The sequence below is a fragment of the Gymnogyps californianus genome, chromosome 11, assembly GCF_018139145.2.
Source record: "Gymnogyps californianus isolate 813 chromosome 11, ASM1813914v2, whole genome shotgun sequence".
In the NCBI taxonomy this organism is placed as follows: domain Eukaryota; kingdom Metazoa; phylum Chordata; class Aves; order Accipitriformes; family Cathartidae; genus Gymnogyps; species Gymnogyps californianus.
In genome coordinates, this window is record NC_059481.1 from 9,419,056 (window position 1) to 9,440,382 (window position 21,327).

A 21,327-nucleotide genomic window follows, 5' to 3' on the forward strand; every position below is an offset into this window, starting at 1 on the left:
TACTGTGCCTCGTACCCATTTACCCATCAATTCCCCACTTCCTCCTTTGTGTATTTAAGATGCAGGGATGGATGTGCTCACAGCCTGTTGCCTAGCTCTGTATCTTTGTGTCTATATTTGCATGTGTATATAGAAACTGTTGGGAGAAGAATAGGATATCTTCTGGCTTCCTGATCCTCTTAGTCTAGTCCAGCACTTCTCCATCAGAAGCATACCTCTTACTATATTAGTCCTTTGTATTAATTTTTGTTTTCATGATAATTGTTAATGTTGGCGTAACCTAGCCTTTTTTCTCTATTCATGTCTTTTGGCCGCCTTCTTACTGCTTCTCACCTGCCTTTATCTAATTTCTCTTAGTTTCCTCTTAGTTTCCCATCCGTTCTTGTTGCCTCGGTGACAACCACTTGCCTTGGGAAACCCATAGCTGTAGCACTCCCTACCAGTTATTTGTGCTGAAAAACTTTGCTCAGGGGTTGTTTGGATGTATTAAGTCTTTGTATGTTATCCAAGCAGAGTAGACAGGTATACATGGGCTGTGATTGGAAGAGCCCTGTCATATATGCAGTGATAATCATCCCTCTCCTTCAGAAATGACAGCCAGATCATGCTTCCAATCAACCCAATAAAATACCTGAAGAAAAGCACCAAAGCACAGTCAAGTTGTAGGACGGAAAAGTGAATTGCTTAGCATGATTCAAAATGCAGGCACAAGTCCAGGGTGCTCCGGCTGGCCCAGCAGTGCCTACACCTCCCTCTTTTGCTTGAGCCTCCCTGTTGGAAGATCTGCCTCTGAAGGGTCCCCCTTGTTGAAGCCAGGAGTCGTCTCCACTGTGGGACCCCAGAGCCTATGTTGCCCGTTGTGCCCCCGTGCAAGGCAGCTGAAGCACGCTGCCTGGAGCGGCGTGACAAAAATCCACTTTAGGCAGTTATTCGTATTTCCACTTTTCTTTGTTATTTCTGCTAATAACACATGCTGTGTTCTTCCAGCACTTTGTAACCATTCCAATGAGTTTCACAGGTGGATGAGTGTTCACTCTCCCATCTTACAAACTGGGTACCTGAAACACAAGGAAGAGAAGGGCCATTTTCATGGAGTTGCTCTGGTACTGATGGTTTAAACTGTGTGAGATGATATCCCCAAAATCAGTGACACAACTGAGCTGTAAATTTCCAGATTTCCAGCTTTGCATGCATTCTATTAGATAACAGCTCCCCCTTGAGGGAAACTTCTTTTATTAATAAATTCATAATACACCTATTCTATCGTTGGAGTTTTTGTGTGGGTAGGTTTGAGGTTCACAACTTCACCAGGCTGCATAAGATGAAACAGACTCATGGTGGCTGTGTTATGTCCTAACCAGCTGGCCACAGCTAGGAATAGCGAGGTGGTTCTGCCAGTGGTTCACTCTGTTGCCTTGGGATGTCGCTTAGTTCTGAGAGTTCATCAAAGTGCAACTCGGAGCACAATAAAGTAGCAAAACCTGGCACTTTTGGAAGAAAACACCCCACATTGCTTGTATACCTGTCTGTGCTAATTTGTGCTGCTCCTGTTTGTGCTTCCATTAACACTTGTGTGGTTGCACGGGGACAGGGTGGGAAGTTAGCCTGAATGAAAAATAACTCGGCCAGCGAAGGTTGTGGCAGGAGTGAGTGGCTGAAGGGTGAGGGGAAGCAGGCTGGCTTCTTTCAGCAGCAGTGTTGGCTAATCCTGGTTTAAAATGCTCAGCAAACTGCAGGCTCAAGTTAGCATTTGTAAAACTGAATTAATGATGGGAAACCCTTTTAATTGTACAAAGGAAGATAGCTAGCTAAGAGTTAAGTAGCTGTGTGTTTATTTTACTTAAGTAATCGATCAGTCAGACTGCTTTCCATTTTCTAAGTGTTGTATAAACTTCGTATGCAGAGGAATTACATCAAGATAATTTTGTTCTCCCTTTTTCAATCAAGATAGTAGTATAACTTGGATTTAAATCTTGAATGCATTAGGAAAGATAACAAAATAACCTTGATTATGAGTAGTCTCCTAGTCTTTTACTCTGTACCTTTCAGTTTGTTAATACAATGTTTGACATGTATTCAATGCTTGTTCTTCACAAAACTAATTAAAAAATACAGCAGGTATGGTGAAAGATTTAAATTACAACTGGTCTGTGGTCAAACATTTTGACGACAACAGCATTGCTTGCCATGAGAAGTGATTTTGTTTATAAAAAAAAGAAGTTAAAGAAAAACATTTTGAAGGAAAAATTTAAGCCAGACCAAATTCCCATGTGTATAATTATGGAAAATACTTTACACACATAAAAAGCATTCTTGAAAAAGGGACACAATCTGTGAAATTCTATTCCAGATTCTGCAAAGTTGTAATTTACTTTTCCATGTTGTTATTGCTATTCTGTGCTATTCTGAGCATCCTTTAAAGTACAGTTGTATTTACCTGTAGTACGTAGTATTTACATTAAAAACATGTTGTAATCCATTTCCAAGTGGGGGAGAAATACGCTTTTGTCTTTACAAAACACCACAAAGTGTAAAAGAAGTAGTAGGTGCTGTGTTGTCAGCCAGAAGAGCAAAAGATTTTCAGAAGTTTCAGGAAGCCTGAAATCTTTCAGGCTACTCTTCTTGTTTAGATGCTTCTTTGTATGGACGTTAAACAACATTTTTGTAGAAGGGTATTAGTACTCAGAACACAGTTCAGAGAATTACTCTGAGTAAAGGATATGAGCCCCTGAGAATATTAGGTCCAAATTCAGATTGCATATGTTGACCCCTTTTACACCACCTGCAAGATCTGTCTATGGCGCTTTCAAGAATACTCTTCCAGAAATTTGGTCTTAATTAAATAGTCTTCAAGTAAACCATTAACATCTATTTAACTAAAAGCAACAACAACATTAACTTGCACAGCTGCTGCCACTAATACAGACTGAGTAATCCTTCTGGTGAATTACCTTAGAAGAGCAGAGTCCTGGCCTGGAAAGAGATGAACACAAGATGCCATTGAAAAATGAAATCAGTGTGGAGATGAAAAGTTAGTATAATTTTTACAGAGAAGCAAATTCTGGCCCTCTAGACAGGTATTTGTGCCAAATTTAAGCTCACTGAAAGCATTCAAGAAGGAATAGAAGTATGTTGTATATCAGGCTTCATCGCCTGGTGACAAGCTGTCACTTCCTGTGTTCTTTTAATAAACTTTTCTGTGCAAATTCCTACAACAAAACTCATTATGAATAGCTCATGCCAGTGTGCCATTGAATATAACAGTGGTGCATATTAGAGCCAAGGACATTGTAGGGTCCTGGATACTTTTATTATCATTACAAATGGAAATTTTCTTCAGGGCATGTTTTAGAAGTCCAGGATGTGCTGTATGAAAACGTAAAGGCTAAAAATAACACTGCTGCGCCAAACCACTAGAGAGGTAGTTCAGCATAATCTAAATGTAATTAAAATGAATACCCTTGCTAAATGTCAAAGATATGCAACCAGTCAGAGAGTCTGTAGAGAATGAGGCATCTAAGAAGATACTGAGGAAAAAGTAACAGTACATACTCATGTATGGAGAGAGATGCTGCAATGCATTTCATGGCTGAGGAAACAGAGATCTGTGTCCTCATGCCACCACACTTCAGGTGAAATTACCTGCTGAGCTAAGGCATTTGAGTTGAACTCTTTACAAGTGCTATTAGCTGTCTTCCCTGCTTCCTGGTTTATTAACCTGTGTAATTGGAAAATATTTAGCATTATATGCTCAGTTTTCAATGAATACTTTGCATTAAAAGTAGTGTACAAAGGAAGCTTGATGCCAGCCTTTTATTTTAAGCTTTTTAAATGCATCTGGATTTAACTTCAGCAAATGAAGTATAAGAGTTGTCATATTAGAAGTAGGAAATGTCTATCAGACTAACTGGCAGTCTATGACAAATGTGTCGGTTTAGCAAATTCACTCTAAAACTTGTCAGCCTTCTAGGTTAACTTGCCCCTTGCCCCTGTATTCAACAAATGAGTGCCAAATTTTGAGTTTCATTAAGCAGTTGCTTTATTTACATCTGCAAAGTGTCTGTATAATAATAGTTCAATGCTCACACAACTGTGCATGCCAGCAAGCCCATGGACACAGAGTGTAGATTAGGTATCTATCTGTCTAGTAGGTGCACCACCACAACCTGGTGTCTGACAAATAGAAGGCAGCGCTGTGTGAGCGGGAGCACACATGGCCCTTGACACCTGCAGTAACAGAATGTCCCACTGAAGTTTGGGCCCTAATTATAGATGCAGCTATAGGCCATCCAGCCAATATTTGCCTTAAGAAAAATATAGTGGTGGTTTCTACTTGCATATATTTTGTTTGTTTTCCTGTCATGACCGACTTGTCTTACATCTAGCAATTTGAATGTGTTTTAGTGCAGTTCCTTGTTGCCCTCTCAAGGAGGAGAGTGCCAGACTGATTGTTAGTTGCCCTACCTGAAATTTTTGCATCTTGCAGTTGTGCTCAGCTCCTAAAGCTTGAGATCTGAGAAGAGTCACCAGACCACAGATGTTTTTGCAATGAAACTGTGCACCTCTTAGAAAGTCACTGTGGTGCAAGTAATGATAGATAGTGTTTTCATTTTGCCGCACAAAAGGGTCAAAATGGCATGGGGAGTCCATGACAGACCGGCAGAAAATGTTGGTTCTGAAAGAAAATTTATTTCATAGCTTCAGGGGAAAGTTTGGGCGCTGTGAACAGATTGCCTTTGTCATTGTGTAAAAATGTGTTGTTTGTAAGGTGATGCTGGATGTCAGGCAGTCAGTGCATATGTATGATAGAGCTTGGTACCTAAAGAGATGTTGAACCAAACTTGGTAGAGTGCTTATTGCACTGTGTTTAGATGCATTTTCTGGAAGCATTCCTCTTAGCATGAAGGTCAGGCAAATTGTTTAAACTTCCTTCCTATCTGTAGGACCCAGAAATGTTGGTCTTCACTGGGGAGATCATCTTTTCAGTCTCTTCCATCTAATGGAAAAGAACCTTTTATAGCATACTCTTGTTTTGAGGCATGCTTGTAGCAGCATTTGTGTGTTTTTTTTTCTTTCTTTTTTTTTCCTGACCCTCTACTGTAATGTTTGATTCACTAACTGTTTTCTGTCACTCGTGCATGGATCAGTTGCTGTATGTAAGGGAACCTGTTGTACGGGGTGGCACATCCTATTTGGACCACTGCGTGAATTCTCAGTGGACATATCTGTGTTAGTAACTGGGGGTAATTAAGGCTCTGCTGGCTCCTTCGGACACTCTTTCCCTCCCCCCTCGCCCTCCCTTTCTTCTTCCAGAGATGGCCTCTCTACATAATTCCATTAAAGTGATTGTGCTCTGAGGGGTGGACTGAGGGGCAGCGCTCTCATCTTTCAAAGCAGGACCAATGAGCTATGTGCTTTCCACTGGGCAGCAACAAAAGGAAAGGTCTCTCAGAAGAAAAGACGAGCACAAAAGATCAAAATTAGGTGTTTGTCCAGGCCTCTGGTATTGCTTTCAAGTTAGCTTTTGAGGGCGCACTTTGAAAACGGTGAGCCAGGCTAGTTAACATGAGGGTGTCTGCTAGTTTTAGAGTGTGTTGTTAGAATAATATTGGAAGAGAGCTTTTTGCTTGTGCAATCTAACAGTTCTCTAAAGCGCAAGAGAAACGTAGGGACTGATTGAAAACATTGCAGGCATAGTGGTAATGTTCTATGCCCGTAAGGAAATTGAGCAAACTTAAAATCCTTGAGATTTGCTTCACTTCTTTTAAAAAGATTAGAGACATTTAGATAGTTCTCTTGTTTCCATAGTCTCCAAAAGGGTAAAATGCTGTATGCTGGGAATTCATCCTGCCCCGCTAGCCCTCCCCCAACACTTTTTTTTGTATAAAGCTGCTATTGCTGATGGTGGGCAGTAGGAGAGGTGATGTTTTCACTGCAAGGGGGTGTGAGGTGTTGTTTGTCCTGGGGCCCTCTAAGGGGATAGCGCAAAGCTACAAAAGGGATACAGACCCTTTTCAGATTTAGACAAATAAGCGAGAGCCATCCAAAGCCGTGGAAAGCCAGACCATTTAGCTGGATCAATTCACATGTGTCATATGTTCTACTTTCTACCAAAATAAACTTTTACAATGTTGTACAAAGAACAAATTGGTTAGTTTCTACTTCAGTTATTTGGTTTGCAAAGGAAAACATGAGTATCACAGACAGTCTTTGTTCCATCTAACTGTTTAAAGTTACCTCTAAATTGAAAAAGAAACCATGAGATGTAAAATGTTGGCGATTTGTAACCTCTCAAACTATTTTAATCTGATATTAAAAAGTTGTTATTTAAAATGTGTGATCAATTGAAATTCCAACTCCTTTAAAAATAGAAGTAATTCAATGTTATTATCTGAAGCTAGTAATAATGCTTAGAAATTACATACCCAGAGCCTCGACAAGATTTTAAAAACCATAGTAGAACAGTATTGCTAAACTGTGTTTATTTGCTTAATCATATGTACTCGAGCAAGGTAAAAAGGCATTTTTTAGAAAAGAGAAATAAAATCCAGTACTGAAAAATCTGAGAGGGAATACCTGCTTTTGAGAGGAACAGACGTGAATCTGTATCATCCTTCTACTTCCTGGCTTTATGTTACTGTTGGGCTTGATGCGCTTCTCTCTGTCCCTTTCGTCTAGAATATTTGAAATGTATTTGCTTATTTTCCTAATAAGTTTCTGCTGTATTTACATTACTTTGCTTCAAAAGTACATTTTTAAGGATAGTATTTCTCAGTGTTCTTCCTTTCCCACCCTTCCCCCTTAATAATTCCCCTGGACCTCTGTTGCTTGGAGCAGACTTTGGCTAGCCCCAGATTTGATGTCAAAGGCCATGACCCGATGTCAGAGCAGCCCATGCTGCTGGCCTCTTCTTTGAATAATTATCTGGAGTTTATTGTGTTGAAGGGACGGGCTTGGGGGCAGTGCAGTCACCCTGGCAAACCAGACCAATGAGCTATCCAGCCGGACCACTACCCAACAATGGACCTGTAGGTTACACAAAAAATCCAGCAGCACAAAAGATTAAATTAAAAATGGACATTTGGCCACAGAAGTTTTGTCCTTAGAACAACCATTGTGGTTTTGATACCTTTAATTGAAAGGAAAAAAGTATTATTTAAAATTTTGTATGGAAGCTAGAATAAAACTGAAATATTTTTCTTATCCCCTTCCGCAACTGTTAGAATCGCCATATTGGATGTAGCTTAAGAAGTGATTTCTAGGTTTCTAGTTGCTGAACTTGACTCAGAACATCAAGCCACTGAACTTTTTTTTCTCTAGAAATTCTGTGCAATCCTAATTCTTTTAGAAACAAGAACAAAGCCCCCAATACTTTTATTTCTATCAGTGTTTTCCTTTTAAAGTGCTGAGAACAGGGATGTTCAAAACAGGTAGTTTTGAACATGTATGTTCAGTATCCAGACTTAATGAGTCAACAGTAAATGATAGTAAAACGTCCATTTTCTTTGGGCTTCCTTATCTTTTCCACTCCCCAAAGAGGACTGAAAGTCTGAAATCCAGATTGTGGAGTGCTGTCTCTTCTTATCAGGACTGAATGAAAGGCTGCTGGAGGTGGACTCACTGTTCTGGAGGGGTGGAGGAAAAAAAAAAAGTTCTTTCATGGTCTGACCTCGGATTCTTCCTTAATTTTATCTAGCCCTGACCTGTTGGCTCTGCTCTGGCTCCTTTCAAGGCCTTCAGAGCTTCACAAACATGCAGCAGCTGAAGGAAACAATGACAGGGCTTTTAGGGGTTGCAATATTACACTCTCTTGTAACCTTGGCTAAGTAGCCTGTAAACAGATGCTTTCTATGAAGCATTTGTCAGAAAGCCAAAATTTTGGCTGTGTTGATATTAGCAAACACAGCTCTGTAACACTCTTGGTTTAGGACTCTTCATTTTGTGTTCAATGTAAGTTTCAGCAGAATGAACAGTTACCCAGAGCGTGTCTTGTGTACACAATGTGGTTGTGGAACCTGCTGTTACAGGTTTTATACTTATCTTTACTGCTATAAATTTACCTGGAATAGAAGAATCGTATGAAGACAAATTATCAAAATCTGAATGGGATAAACATAGTTCGGTCTTTTGCAGAAAACTGATTCGAAGATAGTGGTAAAATGTAATCGGGACATTTGCATTTCTATGTATTCTTTTGAGAAGGGAGGATGGAATTATATATGGATTAGGATTTTTCATTGGTTGTGTTGTTAGTGTCGTACTGCTTTAAGCTTAGAGGGTTTTAATTATGTAATAGAATGTACTGAGAATGGAATTTTTGTTCCATTGTGAATATGGAAGTGACTTTATTGTTCTTAGTAACTTTTCCTAAAAGTTCAGTCTGTGCAATCTTGGTAATTTAAGAATGAGGTAGTTGCATTAAAAAGTACTTCACCAGCTGCAAAGTGATTAGAAGCACATTTTTGGTTTTAGTTGTTTAACTGCTAATACAGGCATTTAATCTTTGATGCCTCTAGTTTTTCCAGCTGTGTTCATTGGAAGTGCATGAGGACACCATCTGGCAGTAATGAGGTATAACTCTACCAGATGGAACTAACCTATGTTGGTTGGAGAGATGTTCCTTCCTCTCCCCATGTCACCTTTATCACTAGGAAAATGTCTTCAAAACAGAGGACTCCCCCCCCCGCCTCCCCCCTTCCCCCCCCGCAATGGTAGCTGCTACAGCAGTCATCCCAGCAAAACCTAGGGTTTCAGTGGATATATTTCAGAGGCCAGTAAGGGTCGACAGAAGCACCATTTATTCTATCGTGGAACAATGCCACATTATTTTATATGTTTTTGTGTATTTGTCTCAATGTTTTAGAAGAACTAAGTTTGAGACAGTAACTCAATGGAATTCCATGGAATACACCAACATACACTAAAACTAGTTCTGGCATGAGAGGATATCAACTCTGTAGTTGCTTTTGCCTGCCACTGTGTATGTATTTACTAGACCATTTATATTTTCCTAAGCTTTGAAAACTGGGCTCTGTATGTTTAATCCGTGTTTAACTAATAAATATATATAATTTGAACATATTAAAATCTTAAGTTTTGGAAAAGAAAATGGGAAAATCTGACTGACAGCTGCTTTGTCGTTGTAACTTCTCCCCTTACTGAAAGAGAAATGGAAGATTTACGTAGAAGCAAGGCTGATGGCAGTAGTAAAGAATACTGAATAACTTTGAGCTGATGCAATAAAACGTGGATGTTCCAATGAACTGTAGAGCAATAGAACTGCTAATAAATCAAGTCTTAATTCTTCATGATATTTTTGCAGTTTCTCTCAGTTTCTTGCGTCCAGACGGATGGTTCTCCCTCCGTGCTGGGAAATGAAATGACTTGTCACAAAACCAGGGCTGGAACATGTGAGTGCACTGTAGTGTTTTTCTTGAAGAATCTGTTTTTACAGCATTAACACCAGTAACTGATATGAGCTTCCTAGCTGCTTTCTGAGAAGCTGAACATAATCTCTAAGATTATATCTCAGGGATGTAGTAAGACAGTAAAATACACGAGTAAATCATTGTCATCCAAACTCTTACCAAGCTTCCGCTACTGTAATGTTTAATGTTTTTTCCAAGTTACAATCCATGTTTTAAATGATAGTTCAACTTAATTTTTTGGCTCATACTTGCAGTATTTAGCTTTGCCGTAGTTTTCCTATAAGGTGTAGAACATATTCATAGACTCGCAAAACAAAGAGAAGGCTCCCCCGTGTGTCTTGCTGCTGAAAGACCTATCAGGGTCGAATCTGCAGGGCTCACTGCAGATTTTTATGGGAGAGTGAATGACAGGATATGGGATTCCAGGGGAGTATCACCAGGGAGCAGTGACCTACCTACAAAAACTGCCATAGGAGAATGAGGCTGGTCCTACATAAATTGTAAAACAGTGATTTTTGGAACAGTATCTATTTTGCTAATTTGAAATTAACCAATATAAGGCATATTTAGCTTTTTCCTACTCTTATTTTATAGGAGTATTATTACCAGAGGTGAAATTTGTGCCTCTGGTTGAACTATTATTCATGTGTTTTTAATACTGACAGGTTTCGGTTATATAAAAAGGATGTGTGAGGCAGATCCATTGTACTGTGTGAAGCTATGCCAGCTTATCCCATCCAGCCTATAATGTCTTTTAAGACAGTCTCTGTGTACTCCAGAGACACTCTTGTAATAAAATTTATGGATTAGCTCTAGCATGTTTATATCAACATCAGTGCCGGCCTCTTGATGTGTACAAACAGTGTAGTTTTTGCATCCTTTCCATCAGCTGATTTAAGTAATAACAATTAAAATGCCTATTAAAAAGCTGTAGGTGCTGTGACACTTAATTTTACAACCACCTAATGCCAGCAGCACTAAAAAAACCAAACCATATTCAACAGAAACAAATTAACTTTAAAAAATTCAGCGAGTTGGTAAATGGCTACAAAATTGTTCCCGTTCACCTTAGGTCTGGGAACAAGCCTTCAACCACTACACAAATGCTGGCAATTGCAAGAGAATTAATTGAAATGACTCAGTGTTAGCAGCTGTTCAGAGAAATTTTGAAAATGCAGAGGTGAAATCTTGATGTGAGGTTTTTTTTTACTTAGACTGAATTTGTGTGTTGAATGGGCTGAGTAATCGCTGCACCTAATTTGTTTCTGAATAGCTGTGATCTTCTGTGGAAAGATGTGTTACTTCTTGGTCTGTTATGAGCATGACTGATGGCCTCAATAGTCGCTTCCCTGTTTTCTGAGCCTCTCAAGCCTCCTGTTGCTGTATAACGTGCATGGATGGCATCATACACTAAATTTGAGACTGTCAGCCCCCCAGGTGGCCATGCTATCCCCAATCTTTTATCAATGATTTATATGTAAACCATTCAGGATACCTATGTTGGTTAAAGATAAGAAAGCTCCTGAAGTTTGTTTTCCCTCTAAGGATATGTCTGGCTTTGAATGTTTGATCCAGCTGATGAACTGCTAGATATAAGTGTTTATGCCAAGCTTGTACTGGGATTGCCATTGAGGAGTAAATCATATCATAAGCCTGTAAATGAAACTAACAATTGTTAAAAATATTCTAAACAGAGGCTACTTCAGACAAAACAATATTTTCCACCACTTCATAAAACAAATAGTGTGCAAGTATCTGTTGGAACTGGAGGCAGATCTTTGGCTATTGGTTATCTTGTTTTGCATATGGTGAAGCTATGATCAACATGGAACGGCATCTCAGCAGGTACTTCGAATTGGTCTTTGCTAATGTTATACACGTAATCTGTGAAGCAAGTTTCACATCAATTTCTTTCACTGGTCAGTACACTGCCTTTAAAATTCTTTTATATTTTCTTTTTTAGATTATTATAACATTTAGGCTTTTCTAGGCCAGTACATAATGCAGCCCTCCTCAGTTGCTGTTTCAATTACAGATATCAGCAGATGGTTTTTCAGCCAGAGCAGCAGTAATGTGTGACAGCTTAAAAATTCTGACATTGCTTTTGGATTGAACTAGTCTTGCTACCAATTGAACCATGATGTCCTGAAGTGGAAATAACCTTGTTTTTTAGATGGTAGAGACTAGTTGAGAGACTTTATTTTTAAACAGGTTCTTCTATATAAAGATAATTCTTTTTGAAACTTCTTGCATTATACAAGAGGAAGATGAATGATATTCAACATTGTGCTTTTTCTAAATGTAGAGTGTTAAAGACACTTAAAAATGAGATTTAAAAAATGTGGTTTTCTCAAAGACATTTGAATTTTTTTTGTGGGAGTTACATTTTTGCCTTTCTTCCACATCCCATTATTCTTCCTGTCCTCCCCAATCAAGTGTTAATGAGGAATTCAGGTTTTTAAAAAAAAAGGCAAAAAAAAAAAAGCAATGAGGATAAACAGACCTCACAGGCTCCTCATTCAGCTCAGCAGGGCACTAGACCTTAGCTATTCTTCATTTCACAGTGAGGATGATCAGTTCTGGGTGACCACTTTCAAAGGGCACAGAGTTTTTGAAGGTGCTCAGCAGGATGATAAATTGTCATGTCTGTCATCCTGTGTCTTGCGGAAATGCAGCAGGGGTCTCTTCTGCAGGAACTTGTAAAGAAAAAGATAGACTGACACTTGGCCGGCTGGATGCCGCCTGTTTATGTGGAATCTGTTCAAGGGTCTGCTAAATAGTACCCAAATTCAAGTTTTTTCTAAGAATGGATGGGAGTATTGATTATTATAACAACCTCCAAAGCATAATCCTAATGAGATTTTAAAGATGGCTTGATGGTCTCTTTTTTTAAATTTTGGCTTTGTTTTTGAATATTTCAGTTACGCGCTAAATATATGTATTCCTACCACAGGTTAAGAAGCCTGGGAAGGTATATATTTCTGCTTTTCTGAGATGCACGCTGTAATTCGCCTCAATAAGTCACCATAACTTGATTTTGGTGTATTCAAATCACTTGGTACTTTTGAAGTGCAGTTATCTTTTTGGTTGGGCTCAGTGTTTTTAAATGCACCTTCCCTTCACATGTCTTCTGGTTTTTTTTACAATTTTTTAAGAGATTGCAATGATTTACATATAATATCTTACTGTCTTTCTGAATTTTCAATATTAAAATTCCATATTTTCTTTTATCACATGCATAAGGTTATTCTGTGTGTTTGTGTCCATCTCCTTCTTTTCTCTCATTGTAATTTGTTGGCTAGGAACAACTGACATCATCTGTTGTTAAAGTGATACTGTAAAGTGAAAAAAACTTCAAAGCAAATGAGAATTTTACTCTAGTTTAAAAAACTCATTTTGTGACGTTTTGTTATTTCTGTTGTCTATTTGTGGTGTTAAAGTCTATTTGAAAAATGGGAATGGGCTCCTCTTGCCTATTCTACCATTAGCGTTAAGCACATCAAAGAAATATTTTAATCCAAATTTAAGATCCCCTTTTGTTTTACACCTATATTTAGATTTTGGTAAAATAGTCTTTTAAAAATAAACATACATAGAGATGTAAACTCTACCTAGTGATATCTCATTTAAAGCTGATGTTGGTAACTACAGCACAAAAAGACTGTCTATTTCAAAATAAATATGAAAAGATTTTACAAAATGCATTATTATGAAATTACTGTGCTGTCTTTACGGAAACATCAAATCAAGAGTTGTTAAAATTGTATTGGTGGTGCAGAGACTGCAGAGGGAGCTAACGATCTGATGTAAACAAAAGTCCTATTTGTGGTGAAGAAAAGTCAAGGATTTGTGTTCCTGTTTATTTCATGAGAGAGGCCACGTCGAATCTCAGCTAAAATGAGAAAGAGGAGAGCTTATTTTGAGAAGGGATAATATTATGGTATTTTAGGGCAAGGAAAAAATAAATAAACAAGATCAGCAGAGTTATATAACATCTGAACCTTCTGAAAATCTTAATAGAAAGAAATAGGTTCATGACAATAGAAGAGGAGAATGTCCTAATACCTACATCAGTACTGGGGTAAAGTTTAGCTGAACCCGGAAGAGCTTGTATGTACTAGTAGCAAATGCTACCACCTTGCAAATCATCATTGTATGGAAGGGATTTGTTGCAAATACCATCGCAAGGGAGTAGGCTGCAGAGAAGCAGTGCAGCCGTCCTGGTGGTTTGCACTCCTAACCACCTGTGGGTACCCCACACCATCTCCACTTACAGAAAGCTCAAGGCCCCTTTCTAACTCATTTCTCTGTAGTAATTTTTCACTTGGATCAAGGCCAGTGTATCATTAACAGAACTGAGAGAAGCAGCAAACTGCAATATGGGTACCCAAAGACATGGCCAGAGAAAGGGAAATAGGGAGACCCTTCAAGCTAGGAACAGTGACCCTCTAAGAATGCCAGAACCAGCTTTCAAGAAAACACGTGGAAGCGGATGTTGTTAGTCAAAGGCATTATTAACAATCACTGTTGTTTCACAGTATATCTCCTCTCGGAACCTGGAACCAAAACATTTCCCATTTCTTTGCTGGATCCTGTCTTTATGCCTTTGCTTTGATTGCCCTGCTTCATTACAGCCTGCTTATCCAGAAATAAATGTTGGTTTCTGTGGACCTCATGCTGTTTGTTTTAACAAATCTTTATTATAGACTGAAAGCACTTTCAATATGCTGAATCATACTATTAAATCTAGCTCTGTAGCTGTGAAGGTGTGATTTCGTTACAGATAGAAATGTGATATTTATCCTACTCCCACTGATTTCTGTTACAAACTTCTGTTTCAGGCTATCGGAATCAAGACTGGGAGATATGTGACTGATTCTGGGCAAAGATTCAGGGAAATTCGCAGAGCTAAAGACAGGCTTCCAGGCACCCAGCCTGTTCATCAGTCTGCTGATCGTAGCGGACAAGTTTGGAACCAAACTTGCAGGAGAATCAAGTTATCTCACTATCTGTAGAAGTCTGAAAATCCTTATTTTTTTACTTGAGTCTAATTATTCCTTTTCTTTTTGTGCAGATCCTAGAAGAAAGTATCATGTAAGGCTGCTGGCATATAACAGTATGGAAGAAGGTTATCAGGCAGACCAAACAGTTAGCACTCCAGGATGTGTCTGTAAGTGGTGTAGGTGCATGAAGAATTTAAGAGCTGAGCTGTTTCAAGGTCCCAGCAGCTCTGTGTTTTTAACCTATAAATAATTAATTCAGTGTAAAACAGAGAACCAGAAAGATTATATCTGTGACAAATACTATCCTAGTCATCCTGCAACTGAGACAGTCTCCTGTGTTCATGAACTGCAGCTGAGGAAACCAAATAGCTACCAAGCACATTTTCCTCCCCTTTTGGATTGTCTGCATCATCTAACCAGTGATGCATCATGTATCTTATGAGGGATTTATCTCTCTCCCTTGTCTCTGTTTATAGTTTTGACTTTGGTTTTGACTAAACAAGTGGGACTACAGAAGTAATATGTGACATGTATTGGGTTAGGAGGGATCTTTAATAGCTTGAACCAGATTCCTGGGTCTGAATGCCAGGCAGTGCTGGGTAGGGGCAGATTTGAATCTAAACCTGTGGGCTCAGACCTGTCACTTACTCTTACCAGTATCTATATACAGTTCATTAAATAATTCATGCTCCTTTTTTGTTTTAAACAGCTGTCCGTGATCGCATGGTGCCACCGCCACCACCTCCTCACCACCTCTATGCCAAAGCTAACACTTCATCTTCTATCTACCTTCACTGGGGAAAGCCTGCCTTTACATCTGCACAAGTCATTAACTACACAATCCGCTGCAACCCAGTGGGGCTGCAGAATGCTTCTCTGGTTCTCTACCTTCAAACGTAAGTGCAGCGCTACTAATGAGTCTTGGTTTCCCATTTCCAGATCCTTCCCACTCAGTTTCTACTCTTCCTGCCCTCTCTTAATAGCCTTTTACTGTAACAACTTTTATCTCCCTTAGAGGACTGTGTGTTTTGCCTAGTGGCTGCTAGCTCTGTTTCTTGGGTTTATAAGCTGTGTTCATAGAACAGCTTAATTCTCTACCTGTGATCCTTGTGTTGGATCCCTGGACGAGCTCTGGAATTTTTAATGGCTTTTTAGCTGTCTAAGTTGAATTTAATTTTAAGCTCTTCTTCAATCAAACAAAATTGAATACCTATTCTATAGGTAGCTTGTCTGGGCAAAGATGGACTTAGTCCAGTGTCTGATTTTAAGAGTAGAAAAAAGAATTTTTGAGTTTTGAGGGGTTGAGCATGTTATTGTGGGAATGCCACATTCCTGACTGTGTGGCACCCTGCCAGGAGAAAGCTGAGTAGGAACTACAGCTTGCTTTTCAGAGAAGCAATGCGTGAGCCACAGAATGGCAGAACAGGGAAGAAATTCTGCCTAGGCTTGGTGTTCAACTCTCTGCCCAGGCGGTATGGGAGCAGAAGACTTTGCTCCATTGTGCCTGCCTATGCTGGGGGCCATGGTGCTGTTGAGGGAATCCATATGTGTGTAGCTCCCTCAATACTTGGGTTTACTCAAGCCTTCTAAATAAAAAAAATGCTGTCTTAAAAGATAGTTTCCATCCTAATATTGATGGTTTTCTCTTCAAAGAACACATCCCCTGCTGTATAACTCCTGGCTTAACGATTAGACACAGTATAATCACCATGTAAAATTCTTAGTGTGCAATATGGAGCATAGCAATGAATGCTGCTTTTTGTGATAGGATGAGACTATTGCAAATATTGGTGACTGCCCTTGCAGTATGAAAGATGAAATACTAAATGAGATTTAATAAAGCAGTATCTGTAGAGTAACACCATTTTAAATTGAGATTCAATCTCAACTTGGGTATTATCACCCAGAATTAACCCTGGTGTATATGAAAGATTTCCCGCTGCCACCAGAATCAAAATAAAGCAGAATGTCTACAATTAACTTTGTGATCAAATAGTAAACTGCAATATTACAATTAATATAATCAATTTTACAATTAATAAATTACCAAATATGACTACAAGATGAGTAGGGAACATTCATATTCTACAGAGATCCCCTAAACATGAGGCCGTAAGTGGAAGGGGAATTTGCACACATAGCCTATGTCTGTTCTGTGAACTGAGCAGCAGATCCAGGAATAGCTGATGGAGCCAACAGCATGTGCCTTTTCAGCTGTGGTGCTGGTTGTAGTTTGTTACTCCAGCTTGAAGCATAGTGTCGTATGGACAAATGTGGAAAGAGCTGAGTTTGGGATACCTACTGGTGATCTGGGCAATAATATTCTTGGATTTGCTTGTGCATCAGCTGTCCAAACAACCTTTATAAAAACTTGAGCTCAAGTCAACTGATAGCAGACATAATAGCCTCCAGAGAGCTCCAGGGTTAGTACAATTACATTTTCAGGTAGACAGCGCAGATGGACCACGTGTCTGGACTTGAAGTGGTTTGTCTTGTGTTGAACTGACAGTGAGAATCTACTCACAGTGACTAAGAGATATCATTTGAGTTTGGGATCTTCAAGTCAACTGCTGCTGTTAAATTTATTTTATTCCTTCATCGGTACAGGTCAGAGACTCACATGTTAGTTCAAGGTCTTGAGCCAAAAACCATGTATGAATTTGCAGTTCGGCTGCATGTGGACCAGCTCTCCAGTCCCTGGAGTCCAGTAGTCTACCATACTACCCTTCCAGAAGGTAAGGCACTAGGAGAGGACCACATGGTTCTAAAAAGAAAAGCAAATGGCCTGAAAAGTTGCTTATTAATTTTAAGCTGTCTGTAAGAAGGAGAAATACTTTCCTCTGAGATACAGATATTGCTCTTCTCAGTGAGAGATAGGAAAATGCTGTCAGGAAAATCCTTGTTATGGAACTGTGAAATTCTTTTTCAAAATCTACCTAAGATCAGCAACGATTTTTATGTAAAATGTGATATACTTAGACCATTAGCAACCACTGAATGGAAGTAACTTGAATAAAAAATTTAAAATATGTATTGAAGAGACATGGCTGATTCATAGGCATTATGAAAACATATTTTAAAAACCAGAAGTTTTAGAAACTGTAAGAATATTACACATCTACTGCCCTAGCTGCTGGTTTGCTTTTCTGTCAGCTTGGTCAGTGAAAATCAAAAACTTCAGTTTCATGTTCTCAGCATTGCAATGTTTGGGTTGTACCTGTTCACAGGGTAATGATGTGGGTTTTTGTCAGTAACTGTCTCCTCCTGGAGCTGAAGGAAAAATACAAAATTTACTTTTACAAAATCTAAACTATTGACCAGATTAGAGTTAATAGGAGAGTTTCTCTTGAAGGAGCAGCATGTGTTTGTTTATATGTTGTTTATCTGGGATGTAGCAGTAGCCACTAGGTCTGCACATCAGTTTCTTTCTGAGCAATTTAATTGCATGTAAATTAGGTTAGCCTAATAGCATTGTGTTACTGTTCTCACAGCACCATCTGGCCCTCCAGTAGGAGTGAAGGTGACTTTGATAGAGGATGATACTGCTTTGGTTTCCTGGAAGCCACCTGATGGTCCTGAAACAGTTGTTACACGATACACTATCCTCTATGCATCCAGGAAGTCTTGGATTGCTGGGGAATGGCAAGTGTTGCACAGAGAAGGTAAACTAAAATCATAAACCTGTGAACTGGACAATGATGCTACTTATAAGATGCTTTGTTACTTTCAGCTCCCTTGGACTACAATAAGAAAGAAATTCATATAAATGTTCACATAAGAGTTATAATTAGTTTAGAATTATTCCCATGGTTGTGATGAAAATGTATTAAAAACCAATTAATACTCAGAAGGTGAGGGGAGAGGGGCTGTCTGTGTTGCTCTGGAGCTCAGTGTGTGCATGTGAACCAAAATGTCTCATAAATCCAATTACATCCATCTTAGTTCTGTTGTAACCATGATTGTGATGGTTTCATTTTGTAAATGCAGTCTTTCAAATAGGAAGTCTCTGAGATGCCTTGCTCTCCAGAAATAAATTTATAAATGTGGCTGTGTGGGTTTATATGTTTCTTTCCATCACTGCCAATCCAGTTAGCTCAGTTTGCTTAATGAACTTTCCACTACTCCCAGTAAATTGCTCTGCAAATTCAATTTAACTCTCTGGCTCTATTCTACTGCTGAGCCCCAGCTAGCTAATCTAACAGTAACTCAGGTATGGCGATATGAACTGCAGTCACACCTTTGTGATTAGATGTAGATATAGTCTAAATTTTTATAGGCGCTTTCCGGAATAATACTACGACTTGAAGAGCTGCATCAAGAACAGATTTCTACTATAGCCAGAAAAAAAAGAAAAAGGCATTTACTGTTCGATTGGTATTCAAAATAAACAGAGGCAGTCCAGAATAGGTAATGTTCTAATAATGTATTAAACCAGAGAGGGAAGCTCAGTGTTAGAGAGTAAAGTCATGTGCTTGAGTAGCTTATTTAAGAGGATGGCCCAGGAAGAGTTACTATTTTGTTGTTCTGTGTTGTTTCATGGCTGAAAGCTTAGTTGTCAGCAGAGAGTGAGGCTTTAAATTTTCTGTGGAGAAAATTCATAAAACTTAATGAGTATGCACTCACAGAGGACAAATCATTTCACCATCAGTGAGAGTGAACTGTTTCAGTTCAAAGATGGTGGTTGTCCTTTGTGCTGCTCCTAAAGAGAGGATGAAGGACCAACAGCCATTTTGAAAGGTGGCAGTGCCGCTTTGTCTTTGCTGGAGCAGAATGGTATTTGTCGGGCTGGCCTCAAATAGAGTGGTCAGCTGTGAAGAATAACAGTAAAATGACTATTAATCTTAAGCAAAATCTGTGAAAAATAGCTAGTCTCTGAGAGATCAATGAGGTCTAACTATAGGGAGAAGATTGAGCCCATGGTTTTTCACTATTAAGTTGTTCAAAGAAACAGTGATATTAAGTTGTCCCATTAAATTGTTGAAAGAAACAGTGATGTAAAGTTGTCATATTAAAGGACCAATTTAATATTAATTTTTACTCACTAAAAAACCCAGCAGATTTAAATTCACAGGGAGCTTATATTTGAAGAACAAATCTTGTCATTCTGGTGATGATACGCTGTATTTGTTGTATGCAGCAAAGTGGCTAAATTGCTTTCAGGTATATACTTCAGCTCAACCATGGCTGTGAAACTGAACAGCATCTCAAACAGTATTTTACCATAGATATTTTGGACGAGGGGATGGCAATAACAGTAAACATTTTCATGTATTCCCATGCTGAAAGTGTTGGAGGGAATGAGCAAATGGAGAGCTATAAATCTCAGTGTATTACTATGTCCATCAATGTTAGAGTCACTAGTTTTGTATTTTGACAGATATATTGGGGTTTGAGGCATGGCATGGAGTTTGGGCATCTTGACACGTTAGGACAATCTGTAATGCTCTTAGTTAAAGTACAGATGAAAAAGTCTGTGAAAGAAAATTAGTATGTAGAGGAAAAATTGGGCAAATACTGTGATAGTCCTGTGACAGTCCTTTCATAGGTAATTTGAGGTAGAAGCAGGGTTTGGGTTTTTTAATTAATTTATTCTGATAAGATCAGCTAACTCTATGCAATAAATAGCATTGTTTTGTCTTGACTCTAAACTTTTTCTGCAGAAGATTTGTGAAATCTTAACCCCATTCCTTTCCCACACCTCCAAAGACACCCCCTTCAAATAAAAAAATTAAAAAACCCACCAAACCAAAACAAAAAAACACAAACCAACCCTACCACCTGTAAAAGTCCTATGCATGAAAATTTCTACCAATCCACCAATTTAAAAACCAAAACCCACTAATGCGACTGAGCTTGCGTTAGGCATGGCAGAATTAGAAAATATAACTGCAGTTTGTTGCTGATTCGTGATGTGAGTTATCTTCCAGCCACCTCCCCCCTTTTCCCTAGTTCTCTTCAAGTGGATCAGAAGTTACAGCCTTTACACACTTGGTGCGCAGTAAATCAGTACAAAGTGCTTGCTTGCTTTAGCAATGCAGCAGATTTGAAAGGAGCTGGTGGGAAAGAGCCTGTAATATTGAAACGTGACCTTTCGCCCTTGCTGGTGCTAAATATTACAGCTCCTTTGGTTACAAATACCTCACATTTTACTTCAAATGCTTTCAGCTAATGGATGTTTTTTATGGAAGAGCTGAAATAGCTTTTGAAGTAGCTTCCCGTTTGCCAAATGTATAATCTTTTCTGTCAACAAAACAACCTTATATTTTATACGCTCCCATGACACTATAAATTCTGACTTCTGAAACTAATTTGAAAGGTTGAAATTTAGACTTAAGTCTGAGAAAGTAAATGGAATATGTGAAAGAGAACAAGGGATAGATTTGGTCCTGTAACTGCCACTACTTAGGGAAAGAAAAGCAATATATTTCTGTGGTAGGAAGAAACACAGGCATTTTAGAAAGGAATTGGAATTTTAAGCAGCAGTCTGCAGTCCCTGGACAGGTAAAGCTCTCATTGACTTTGATAGGAGTTTTGCCTGTCTAAGGACAATGCAAGTGAATCCTGTTTATGTTCTTAATCTGTTTTTCCTGCCTTCAGGGACTTTAGGAAATGAATCCTTAGCATGTGAGAGAGACATTTTCTGTAATATTTTTAGTGGCACAGCTTAGATGCACAGTAATCAAGGAAGCCTATGCAGGTCTAAATAGGGTTTAATTTTATTTTAAAAGTGTGGTATAATGTACTCTTCCAAATCTGTCCTGTTCATTTTACCAACTAGACCTGAAATTTGATAAACTGAACCTGAATTATTTTGTTATGACAATTTTCATTCACATTCATGGTACAGTGGATCTAGGAGAGGCACATAGATTAGTATATGAGAGAGGTCTAACATC

General features: G+C 38.8%; 1 protein-coding gene across 1 annotated transcript in view; it reads left to right on the plus strand.

The window, feature by feature from the left end:
- Positions 1–21,327, plus strand: part of PRTG (protogenin) — an 86,406-nt gene that overhangs the window by 58,597 nt on the left and 6,482 nt on the right. The window contains 4 exon segments of the mRNA XM_050903282.1: positions 14,503–14,598; positions 15,141–15,327; positions 17,039–17,166; positions 17,923–18,093. Coding sequence (XP_050759239.1) covers positions 14,503–14,598; positions 15,141–15,327; positions 17,039–17,166; positions 17,923–18,093 — 582 coding nt within the window.